At 27.8% G+C, this 13,599-nt stretch overlaps 1 protein-coding gene and 1 long non-coding RNA gene across 2 annotated transcripts in view; both read left to right on the forward strand.

Annotated features, from left to right (window-relative positions):
- Positions 1-13,599, forward strand: part of LOC107449012 (dynein axonemal heavy chain 2) — a 130,562-nt gene that overhangs the window by 48,586 nt on the left and 68,377 nt on the right. Inside the window, exons 29-34 of the mRNA XM_087163412.1 lie at positions 1,072-1,304; positions 1,384-1,737; positions 8,489-8,784; positions 9,844-10,033; positions 11,390-11,564; positions 12,496-12,623. Coding sequence (XP_087019538.1) covers positions 1,072-1,304; positions 1,384-1,737; positions 8,489-8,784; positions 9,844-10,033; positions 11,390-11,564; positions 12,496-12,623 — 1,376 coding nt within the window. The remainder of the gene's footprint in view (positions 1-1,071; positions 1,305-1,383; positions 1,738-8,488; positions 8,785-9,843; positions 10,034-11,389; positions 11,565-12,495; positions 12,624-13,599) is intronic.
- Positions 2,573-8,413, forward strand: LOC147816446 (uncharacterized). The gene is made up of 2 exons (XR_015433628.1): positions 2,573-2,758; positions 5,593-8,413. It is a non-coding gene; the product is annotated as an uncharacterized LOC147816446 (long non-coding RNA).

Here is a 13,599-nt window from a genome sequence, read left to right on the forward strand (position 1 = left end):
TTTTTTGTGTTTTTTTTAATTATACTGTTATATTACTTTTGTTTGTTCCTCTGATTAATAGGTTTCTTAGTAAAATTTATTTTTTTAATTTTGATTATTTGTTTTATGTATGGCTCATGTGTATAAATAGCAAACATATATTATTTTTTAGAATGATAAATATTTAATTTTTTGATCAGAATGCACTTTTGTTTAAGAAGTTTTTCTGGCTTCATGTGTAAGAGCTGAAAGAAAAAGCATAGAAAACATAAATCCTATTATTAAATTTTGCTTTTTCTACTTTTTATGTGAGTATTTTAGTTTATGAGAACAGTTATGATATTAATGTGCTTATAGCAGTTGATAGCAGTTATTTTATTAATGCTTCTACTAACGATCCAATACCTGTTTATCAATATGTATGCAATATATATGCAGGATGTATCAATATATATGCAGGGTGTTCCATAAATGTTGCAGCAAATTTCTAGTGGAGGTAAAGTTAATCATAAGGATTAAAACTTGTATAGCAACCCATGACCCACAATGTCATTATACGCATAATAGGGATATGATGAAGGTATTATCAAGGTGCCTTTGAAGCGGTACTTAATATCTTAATTTCATGTTAATTTTATATTTTCTAATAATTATTGTTAAAAATTGCATTAAAACAGGCCCAGAAATAACTTTTATTTTAGTTAACTATTTTATAGATTTGTCGAATAACTTGACATATCCGCTGGAAGGTTTCAGAATTATATAATTCTCTTAATTGTTATTATGTATCAAATATAATATTTATAAATCAAAAGAAATTTCTGTGATTTGTATGAGTTATATGTAATATTTTTAATATTTAAAACAATGGAAACTTAGCTCTTTAATCATTTGTTAATGCTTTGAACACACTAAAAAATAAATAATTGGGCTAATTATTTCAGTTAATTAAAGAAATTATTAAGAAACAATTTATTCGATCCTAGTTTTAAAAAATATTTTTTCAAATTAATACTTTTTCAGAAATAATTCATTCTGAAGTAATACTTTTATAAATGATTTCGAAAAGAAAAATTTAAATATTCTTTTCAGGTTTTGTTGACAGATTGTATGAACTGAACAGAAAGATTGAAGGCATTCAACAATCATTGAACTTTTATTTAGACTCAAAGCGTCGTGTCTTTCCTCGTTTTTACTTTATTTCAAATGATGATTTGCTTACTATCATTGGTCTACAAAAATCTACTGCTATTCAACCCTATCTCAAGAAGTTATTTGACAGCTTGCATAGATTAGAAATAATGGAAAAAACGGAAGAAAAAATGGTTTGTCTTTTTATTGATATGTTTTTTATTGTTATGTTATTAAACATTATTTTAATTTCATCTAAATTGCTGTTTATAGAGGGAGAAAATAGTCACAAATCAAGCATTAGGAATGTATTCCTCGTGCAATGAAAGTGTTCAGTTTTCAAATCCTATAAACTTGGAAGGTCCTGTTGAATCATGGTTATTAGAGATTGAAAAAATGATGCACTCAGCACTTAAAACATCTTTATCAAAATGTCTTCAAGCTCTCTCGACAGCTTTATCTAAAGAAGAATATGATTTTGGTACATCAAAATGGTTGACTAAGTTTCCTGGACAAGTATGTCTCCTCGCTATAATGATTCAGTGGACTGCAGAAGTTACCCAAGGTATAAAAACGGTTCAAGAAACAGCTGTGACTTCAGCTTTGAAAGCGCTAAAGAAAAAATGGGTAATAATTATTAATTATACCTAAAAATCTTTTTATTTTAAAAATTGTTTGTAAAGTTCAATTTGACTTCAATGGAGGTCATCAATGCTGATTGAGTATCTAATAGAGTCAAGGACATAGGTAAGGGGGTGTTCAGGGTGTTCAAACACCCCCCCATTGTACAAGGTCTTTTTTTTTAATACTATAGATAATTTTTCCTTAATTTTAGAAAATTTTTAAATATTTTATACATTGTCATTTTCCTGAATTGTCTAAATAATTCATATAAACTATATTATTCAGTCTGAGCTATTTTATAGAGTCTTGTGATAAAATAACACAGAGACTAACTAAAAATGAAATGGAGTAAAAGCTATAAAATTATAAATTGTAATTTTTCTGGCACTTGAATGTCGAGGAATAATATAAAACTGCTAAATGTTTATTAACTATTGTATATTGCTCTCTATAATCTATTAATTAGGGTTATGTTACTAAATGAGTATTTTTTTTAAAAAAAATATTGTATTCCATTCCAAAGGGTTAAAAATTAAAAAAAAAATTTCTATGTGTCGTATTTTTTGAAATTACCCATATATTATACTTCGTAAGGAATTCATTTTTTTATATATTATTTTGGCTGCTTAAACGCATTATAATTTGCATTGAACAGATGAATTTTTTATTAATATTTTTTATATGTGAATTTTTGATAATAATGGTAGTTTTGTTTCAATGTTCTTTTTATTTGAATTTCACTTATCTCCCATTCGAAGGGAAGCGATCAACGACGTTTATGGCTTATGTCTTTATTTTGATCTTCATTTAGATCACTGGTTGTGATTTTTAGCTTTTAAATGAAGCGTACAGTGAAAACTTCTGTATTAGATTATTTTATCAAAACAAAAAAGAGCAATTCTGATGATGATCGGGAATGGCAGCAGTTCGAGTATCTCTATATCTAGCCAAGAATGTAGTTTTGCTCCTTCTTCTCCTTCGATAGATTTAGAATCAACTTCACAAGACTTTCAATTTACAGCAAGTAAGTTTATACTGTTGTGTTTAATTTCTTATTATTTTTGAGAATATATATTACATTGTTAAACCACTTTTCTAGTTATAGTGACAATGTCTAGAACAACATTTTCAAATAAAATTGTTTCTGATTTTTAATTAATATAACACAGATTCCAGATAACTATCTGTAAGGCAAAATTTAATCCCAAAAAATTTCACATTTATATTTTAAGCATAAAACAAAATCCATTTTCAATTCTGAAAAATTAGATTTTTTTGGACAGATTAAGTAGTACAGTATTAAGTATTAAGTTCCTCAACTTTGCTGGCTTATTCTTAGATATCAATGAATAAAGCAGAATTTTAATCAATTTTGAGAGAACATAGACAAGCTGCTAACTTTAAAATTTTGAATAATTTGAAAACAAAAAAAAATATTAGAAAAATGTTTGAGAATATTTTTATTTTATTCAACTTATTTATTCATTATATTTTATTTATTTAAATATTTTGCTGTAATATACGAAACGTTATAATATTCTTTAACATAAGTTGTCACCCATTTTTAGCTCTAAATTGTTTCCAAATAATATTTATGACCTAGTGAACTTGACATGATCATATCATAATGCAAAGTATACCAAAAAAGAAGGGGGGGGGGGAAAAGAGCGAACCACCCTTAATAACTTTTGGTCCTAATGATCGGATTTTCAAGCTCTAGGACTCAAACTCAATTGATAAGGGGGGTGACCTGAAATGTGCTAATTAATTAGTGCTGACGATATTTTCAGTTACGACATTAGACGCAATGACGTATTATGACTCCAAAATATAAGAGGTAGCGATTCCCTAATTTGGTCTAGAAAGAGATCCAAAGTTTGTTTCCCATAATGTTAATTATACTTTTTGCTTATTTCACCATATCTCGAGAACTTTTTAAGCGAATTAAAAAATGCTCACACAAAATTATGAAATTTATTTAGCCAAAAATAATTCCATAAAAAATAACTTTTAGTAATTTATTGCTTTTTAGTAGTTTATTGTTTATTACTTTTTATTATTTTATTTAATATTAGTTGAAAAGTTTTGAATTCTAAGGTATGCAGTTTTTTACATTATATTAAAGTATGTAATTTTACTTGGAAAAATACAAAGTTTGAGCAAAATCAGTAGAATAGTTCTTGAGAAATTGTTACTTTTTTAAAATCGAAATTTTTACTTTTTTCGATCTTTCGATAACTATTCCACCGATTTTACTCAAAAAAAAATTTTACCATGAAAAATTACATACTTTAAAATTATGTAAAACATTGTGTACCTTTTAATTCAAAATTATTTTGCCTATTATTAAATAAAATAATAAATCTTTAACAAAATTTAATTTTTTCATGAAATTATATTTGGATAAGCAAATTTCATAATTGTGTGCAAATATTTCTTAATTCGCATAAAATGTTCTCGAGATATGGTGAAATAAGCGAAAATTAAAATTTAGGGATCCAAATTTTGTTTCACTCTTCGTTATTTCACAGATTACGTCTCCTCTTTAAAGTTTGGAGGTCTGCGTTCTGAATCCGTTGGAAAAAAAGGTATGTTTATTCAGAGAAAGCACGTTTTTGTGTCTGATTTCGTAACTTAAAATATCATCTGCACTAATTAATTAGCATATTTGAGGTCACCGCTTTGAACCATTAAGATTAAGTCTAGGAACGTAAAGTTCTGTTGATATTAAAAGTTATTCAGGGTGGTCCACTTAATTTTTTGTTTATTATACATGAAGCTACAGTATATGCATGATTCGTTATATTAGTATGAATGCATATATATAGATAAGAAAAATGAACTAATAATATTACTACTGAAATTTTTGGATATTTTTACTGCATTTTGTTTTTGAAAAAGCATTTTTATTACTTAGTTAAAAGGAAGAATATATCATATGAGAAGCACAACTGCCGGGCAGAACTAATTTAGATAATATTAAATCACAAAAAATTCGTTATTTTTATGATACACATCTTACAACCTAAATATTATTTTTCAATATTTTATACCTAAGATAACAAACCAAACTTCAACATTGAAAAGGAGAATATGAGAAACTAAAAAGTGAGAAACTGTATTGGTAGGGATATTCTGAAATACCCTTTTTTTTTTTTAAATAGATAGTGTATTTTAAAGGTAAAAAATGATCTTTTGATAAAAAGTAAATTTAGGGATGAAAACAGAAATTGTTAATAAGTTAGATTTCTTTTGTCACAAATGTTGTCTTCATATCAATTTTCTGCGATTACTATATTTCCTAAAAATTTCAGACTGAAAATAATTTTCGTTCTTTTTATTATACTTTCTATATTTTTAAAACTTTATCATTAACATTAATTCCAATAAGACGGTGTCCATAAATGATTACACGCTTGGAGAGGTGGAAGTGGTTTGTGAAATTGTGAGAGTTTGTGACAAGGAGGTGGAGTTACAAAAAGTGTGAAATTCTGTATTTTGCTTAAAGAAAAAATATTTAAAATAAGCAGCCTAAATATTTTAGGTAGTTTGTCTTAAATATTTTTCATCAAAATAAGTACAAAGCTAATCATTGTTATTGTTACGTTTACAAATGTTATTAAAAAACGTAGTTAAAGTTTAAAAATGAATTTAGAAATATAATCCATAGCATATGTTTTGTTCTGAATTACTAGCATATATCTATATAATATAGCGAAATATGTGACAAAGAAAAGGAGAGGAGTCAAAAATATTTAAGAAAAGTATATGCGATTCAAAAATGGTCCCTATTATTTAATATTATTTTTGTGCCAGAGGAAAAGTATAAAGTAACAATAAGTTTACTTTTATTTTTAGATCACTCAGGAGCGTCGATAATAAATGAACGCGATATTGGCAGATATGTGAAACATTCATCAGAAAATGATGAGGAACTTTTCAAAGCTCTTAATGACTCTTGGATTCCATCATCTGGGTACCAGTTTCCAATAAGTACAAGTAGAAACTTGTCATTTCAACGTCACTGGTGAACACAATATAATTGGCTAGTTTATACCGATTATTTACAAGGAGCTCTCTGCAAAATTTGTGTATTATTTGGAAAAGACTTTGGTGGTCGTGGTCAACAGCAGCTTGGAGCTCTTGTTAATAAGTCATTTTCAAACTGGAGGAAAGCCAAGGAAACCTTCCAGAAACATGAAAAAACGGTATACCATCGATTTTCTGTTCAAAAAGCTGATGGATTTTCTTCTGTGACATCAGAAAGAACCCAAGATGTCTTGCAGACTTTGAACATTGAAAAAAAGAAAATTGCTAATGAAAATCGCCAGAAACTCATTGCGATTGTAGAAAATTTTATTGTTTGCGGTCGACAAGAATTGGCCTTAAGAGGTAACGATGATAGTGGTCCAATAGGGCTCACAGAGCCTCGCTTTACTTCGGTATCAAGCTCGTTCTGGTGATGATACTCTTAAAATGCATTTGCAAAATCAGGCACCAGATAGTAGGTCGATGTATACATCACCTACTATTAAGAATGAAATCATAGAGTTGTGTGGGAATACAGTTCAAAAGGCTATCATAGAAAGAGTGAAAAATAAAGGGCCTGGCTATTTTTCAGTTTTAGCGGATGAAACGCAGGATGTTTCAAGGGAACAGCAGTTGTCATTATGTATATGATATTTGAATATTTCTGATGAAAAATCAATTATTCGTGAAGACCTTATAGAATTTGTTAAAGTTGAAGACTTAACAGCAACCGCATTAGCAGATACCATAATAGAAAGGCTGATTTCCTGTGGACTAGATCTGGAGATGATGGTAGGTCAAGGTTATGATGGTGCTGCAGTCATGAGTGGAAAATTTAGAGGCGTGCGCACTTGTGCAAGTGCTCGGTACCCTAAGGCACATTTCGTACATTGTGCTGCACATACTCTTAATTTAGTGATTGCACATTCTTCCACTGTCTCAGTTATTTGGAATTGTATAGGAACCGTAAAATCTATTGTAAACTACTTCAGACAGTCTTCTATAAGGAGTATTGTGCTCAAGAAAACATCACATGAAATGGATGAAAATGTTCATTCTCAATTAATATCCCTTTGTGAAATGAGATGGACAGAAAAACACAAGGCTGTGGAACGATTTGTGTAAATGTATGATGCAATCATAAAAGTATTGCAGATACTTGAAAAAAGAGATCCTGAAGCGTTTCAATTTGCGCAAAGCATGCAGAACTCTCAGTTCGTAGTGTCGTTAGTAATTTTAAATAAAGTGTTTTACTATACTTCATGTTTAAATGTAGAACTGCAGGCAGTTTCTCTGAACCTCTGCGATGCTTATGAACGTGTTAAGATCGTCATCGAGTCACTAACAGAAATCAGATGTGATAATGATGACATCATATTTAAAAATATCATTGCAAAAGCAAAAACTATGCTGGGGACTAATGAGCTAGAGATGCCTCGCACTGTGTCCAAACAAACTTGCAGGAGTAACGCTCCCGCGAGTACGCCGAAGCAATTTTATAAGAGGAATGTTTTCTACCCTTTTCTAGACCATATGATCGAAGAACTAATAGCACGATTTACTTCGCATTCTGACATTATAGCAAAACTGGAAATACTTGTTTATTGTTAGTTATACTCGTTTATTGATGATGCCAGAGGTCATTTACATGATTTAAAGGAGTTATATTTGAAAGAAAGTTCTTTAGACACAATAGAAGCAGAATACAATACATTGAAAAAAAAGTGGGCCATGTGCAAATCTGCTGTGAGTGTCATGGAAACCTATGACTCGTGCAAAGAGCTTTTTTTCCCCCACATAAAAAAACTACTAGGGATCTTAATTGTCATTCCAGTGACTACAGCAACGCCCGAACGTACTTTTTCATCCCTAAATAGAGTAAAGACATATTTAAGAAACAGAATGGAGCAAGAGAGACTCACAGGTTTGGCTCTAATAGCAAATAATAGAGACATAATTATTTCACCATCAGAAATAGTTGATAAACTTCCGTCTCGCCGCAAAAGGCTTAATTTAATTTTATAAATTATGTATATTATTAGTAAAATAATTTTTAATACAATTTCTTGATATTTTACTTGTATGTATGTAATTGGTTTAATTAAATTAAATTTGGATAATAAATTCCTCAATCACAAAACACCCCCCCATGCAAAAACTATACCTACATGCTTTGAATAGAGTAAAGCACTCCCACAAAAGAATAACCTGGACCAGGAGATGATGGAGACTAAGGATCCATAATTGCGAAATCAATGGTATGTACTCAGCATTGTGTACCAGTTAATCTAAAGTTGATGAGTTGACTCCAAGCTGCCATTGGGGATAAAACTTTTGTCCTTCTCCATAGCTCATTACTGTAGCTACTGTTCCTTCCCGCTTCTGAGTATCTAGTTGGTTGTTCAACCCGTGTAAATTTATTAGTAGATCAAATATGTAAATTAAGTTGAATTAAAATTCTAATTCCTATTTAAAAAATATTTGCAGGGCAACTCACTGTCTAAAAAACGCATTTAAATATAGTCAAATAAAACTTTTAATCAAAATACAAATTTCTTGCATTTGTTTGACCAATAAGTTTTATTCTAATTTTCGTAGATTTTTTTTTTTATCAAGAATCAATATTATTTATATTCAGAGAAATTAAAAAATTATACTTTATGTATAATTACAGTTCCTTAAAGTGAATGTATGTCAATAAAAAATATCAAAAACTTTTTTTCAGAGAAATATTTTGTATCAGCTATCCAAGAGACTGAGAAAACCAGAAACTAAGCCTTTGCTTCAAAAGAAAATAATGAATCTTATATTGAGTATTGTTCACTCTTGTGATGTTATAGAATCCCTGATGAAGTACGTGTGTAATAATGTAGCAGCTTTTGAATGGATTGTTCACCTACGATACTATATGAACTATGATAAAAACACTTGCATGATTAGACAAACAAATTCTACTTTTAGTTATGGTTTTGAATATCTTGGAAATACTGATAGACTTGTAATCACTCCCAATACAGACAGGTATGCTATTTTTTCAACCATTAATACTGCCCTTCAAAATAAAAGACAAGATTTTTCTCAGTACCACAGAGTTAATGTGTAAGTTTATAAAGCTGTTCTTGTTACTGCCACATTACAGATAATACGGTGTGAAATAAACCAAACTAGGTATGTTGCATTTCAAATGCAACCCAAAACTCATAATTTCATAGTATATATAATTTTAAGCAATTTTTAATAGTTTCCTGAATATAATTGTCAATTTTTTCATAAAAATATTTTAAATTGTAAATTTTTTTATGTGGTAGGTCTTCCAGGGGTTCTGCAATATTATTTGATTTTTCATAATTTTGAAGTCCAATGTTAATGAATTCGATTTTTTATTTTGTTATTTTTCATTTTTCCTACTAAAGAATAATAAGAATAAAAAATCAGAAAATTAACGAAGTAAAGATGCAAGCAGAAAAAAAGCTGGGAAGAAACTGAACCCTTTGAATTTACTGATGAAATGTGTGGAAAACAAAAGCATAACCCCTTCATAACTTTTATTACTAAAATTTTGCTATTGATTTTCTTCATGGCTTTGGGAAGCCTGTGGTTTTTTGTTACATTTTCTGTCATTAGTAACAGATCTCCCTCACTTCCCATTTGCAAGTGAAATGAGGTGGGGCCAATACCTTGCGAACTAATGATTTTTTTTCTTTGATAACATGAGTTGATGCTCCGGATTTTCCATCATTTGTTATTTTTAGTTCTACTGCGAACAAGAAGCTGTTTTACATTTGCAGTTTTTTTTAAAATTTGTTTTAATGTTATTCATTTTCAATAAACCTTTGCAAGTTATTTTTATTATTTTATTTATTTATACTTGATTTTCCCAAATTTGTGAATCTACATCCGATTATTGTTTATTTTTAATTTGCATATTTAACGAGTACATAATTAAGTTTTTTTTAAATAGTTTATTAACATTTATGTTATGTTACATAATTTATAATTTAAATTAATTATGTTTCTTTATTCTGCACTATAAATATTGTCATTTTTACGTAGGTTTTAAACAACCTAATTGTATTATAGATGTTTTCTTTCTATTACTACGGCTCTAAATCTGCATCAAGGAGCATTTTTGAAAGGTTGCAAAAACTCTGGAAAGACAGAAACTTTAAAGGAGGTTGGAAAAGCTTTTGGAAATTATGTGCTTATTATGAACTGCTCTGAAAATATGACTCATTTCTCTTTAATGCGCATGCTGTCTGGTCTAGCTCAGGTAATCATACTGTTTTTATAACTAGTATTTAATAATACTATTTTATTAAAAACCTGTAAATCTATATTTGGGATAATTTAAAGCTTTCTTTTAATAATTGATAGCAATTTCCATTGTCTTATTTTTTTTACACAATTTTATTTTTATTATTAATGCACAAAATTCTCAATTTATGAGAAAATATTTAAGTTATTATTGACTTTAATTTATCTACAGAAATTATAAATATGGACATGATGTTTTAAGCTGTAGCAAAAAGGTTTTATCTAATTGCTTTTTCAAAAATGTTTCTTTTCTTTTCTGAGAATTAAAAAAGGAAATTGTTAAATTACAAACTCTATATAAATATGTAAAATAAATTAATTTATCTATTGTGGTTTATTTTCAACCTTATAAAATTTAAATAAAAATCAAAAATCATCTGAAAGTAAAATTGATTATAAAAGAACAATACATTATATATCTTATGTTACAAAACTTTTTGTATTTTTAATTCAGCAGACAGATTATCTTTTAAAACTAGACAAAAATTTATCCTGCAAATTTTTTCACAAGAATTCAACTATAGACTGAACTCACTTTTTTTTATTTTGAAATTTTGTTGAAAAAGTTTATAAATATCACATATGAAAAATTTGGAACATTTAATTTAAAAAATATAGTGTTCCAAATTCATTTCAGGTTTTATTGTTATGCAATTATAAATAATTTGTGAAAAAAAAGTGTAAAATATATGTATTATGGAATTTGAAAAACATTTTGCACTATCCTCTTTTAAAGTCATAATGATAAAATTAAATAAACTTTAAAAGTCAAACTTCATTATTTCATACAAAAAATTTTATTTAAGGAAAAAGTTAAAATTAGGTTATTAAAATAAACATATAATCAAACAATAAAGTTGTTATACCAATTTTTCAAAATCATGTTAAAATGACTCATTTAAAGTAAAACAGTTTCAGTATATGTCACTAAAAACAATTTAAAATTAAAAGTTTTAGGGAAGCAATGATATCCCATATTTAAATTGTTTGAAGATGATTGAAAGATGAAATAAGCGAGGCAGAGATTCCTTATTTTGAACCAATATCTAAAAAAGTAAAGCAGTATAACATAATTAAATTGTGTCAAGCATAAAGAATTCAGGAAGAAAAAATGTAGTATACAAATTTAAGTGGTTGATAAAATAAGAAACTATTTAATGCGCAATTAATTTGTTTTGAAAATTCATTTTTATTGACTTGTCATTGTTTTGCAATAGGCTTATTTTTTCAGACTATTTAATAGTTTTTTTTAATATTTTTGTATTAATAACTTATATTTAATTATGTTTAATTTTATAATAAATACTTGCAGATTGGTGCGTGGGGATTATTTGAAAGATTTAATTTGTTGAAAACTGAAATCATATCTGTTTTATCTCAAGAAGTGAGCAGTATTTTCAACTCTCAAGCAAGAAAAGAAAGCTATTTTTCTTTTATGGGCAATAAAACTCCTCTTAATAACAGATGTGGTATTTTTCTTTCATTTGGTGAGTTGGATATTTAACGTACTCCATTTTTAAAATTTTGTAGATAGGATAGAAATAAGCTAGTTATAAATAACTAAAAATTTTAAAACTAGTTGAATGATAATTTTTTTATTGAAAATACTATTATCTAAAGCATTTTAACCCTTTAAGTTGTGTAAATATCCAATTTAAAAAAGAACATTAAGACCCATTAGCTATTAACTATACAAATAAAAAATATATTGATCTTACTATAAGGACTTAAAATTTCATGGCAGCGCAGCATTAATAATGTTCTTGAACACCACTATGCTGTGCACCCCACTCTATGATGCCACTATGCACCTAGCAGCACTGTGTGTGTATTACTAGACATCCCTTACGCATAGACAATTATAGAGTCTTGGTTTTTTATGTGGAAAGTTGTTAAACCTGCTGTTTAATATGAGCTTGTAGAGTTAGATTGGATCTTTTGATAAGAATTCTCTGTGCTCCAAATATTTGACCATGTCCAGCAATTAATGCTTCATCTGTGTTAGGCAGGCATAATGTCAGATATTGAAAACTATGAAGATCTTTCTTACCATTATGATATCTTGTATGCAATTTGTACTCATAATGTCCAATAAATGTTGTCAAGTAATCACTCTTCTTGTAGCATTTTGCCTCTATTCATCTTCTTTCAATTTCTCCTGAGATTTCTGATCATAATTGGGTTGTTCTGCAATATTTATATTTATACTACCTACACTATAAATTTGTTACTTTATTATTTATCCACCTTACATAATATTAATTAGTTTTAACATGCATTATAAAGTATCAACATGTACTTAAATTTAAAAAAAAAAAATTACTCTAATTTATTATTTTTACTTAGATATACTTAATGCTTATAATATGTTTGTTTGCTATTATTTTACTTAACCGTCTGATATTTTATTCCTGTTAGATTCTGGCTCCAATTTTAGTATACCATTTGGCCTGTCTGATGTATTCAGACCTGCTTCAATTATATCTCCTGACTGCAAGCTTATAATTGAAGTTTATCTGTTTTCTTATGGCTTTCAAGAAGCAAAGGTTATATGAAGTATAAAAAAATATATATATAATTTGCTCTTTGATTGAAATTAATTATGTTATAGCTAATTGTATTTTGCTTGCAAAATATGATTGAAATTTTTGATTATAAGAGGTTTTTAATAAATTATGAAGCATAATAAAGTTCATGGCTAAATGAGTTTTAACAATTAGCAAATTTTGAAATTTTGTATGTAATATGCTGTCATATAGGAATAACTCAAATCTATTTAAAACTAAACTTTAGGTAATTAAAAATTTTTGCTGATGCTCTAGAAATCTGAATAAAAAATAATTTTTGAAGTCTTGATTAATTCATATTTCTATAGATTTATTTGAATTTTTCTGTGATTTACCTTAAAACAAAACATTAAAAATTGTTAATGAGACAGTCATCCAAAGACAATTATTAGTCATCTGAAGCCTGTCACCTTATGAGAGAAGATTTGGACTTACCCTGGAGAATCTATTTCACTACTGGTTAAAAGGGTCCAAGCTTTTGTTTTCCCCAGAAGTACAGATACTTTTTATTCTTAGAATCACATTTCCTTATTATTCAATTTAATGCAGTGTTAACATTTGGAAATTTTATGCTCATACACACAGGCATTGTTAAAAACTAAAGCTCTTTTCAAGATATTTGCATTAGCTAATGGAAATATAGTGAATTTAGTATCACTCGATAGTTTGAAATAATATTTTATGACAATGAAGTTATTTATCAAAGCAAACAACCTGACTTATTATCAAAACTATCTGCCTTATTTTCATAAAGACGAATGATTGAGCTACAAATAAAACTATGTTTGATTGAATTTTAAAAAATGTAGCAGTATTCTTTGATAAAGTTAATATGTTTAATCTCTAATCATGGAGTTAATTTTTATGATTAATCTCTGCTTGAAAGAATATATGTAATTCAAAGTTTAAACTGTTATGAACTATTTCTGGTCATTTCAACTTTGAATTATTCAAG

The sequence above is a fragment of the Parasteatoda tepidariorum genome, chromosome 1 (genome assembly GCF_982258835.1).
Source record: "Parasteatoda tepidariorum strain Cologne lab strain chromosome 1, Ptep-v5.0, whole genome shotgun sequence".
NCBI lineage: Eukaryota > Metazoa > Arthropoda > Arachnida > Araneae > Theridiidae > Parasteatoda > Parasteatoda tepidariorum.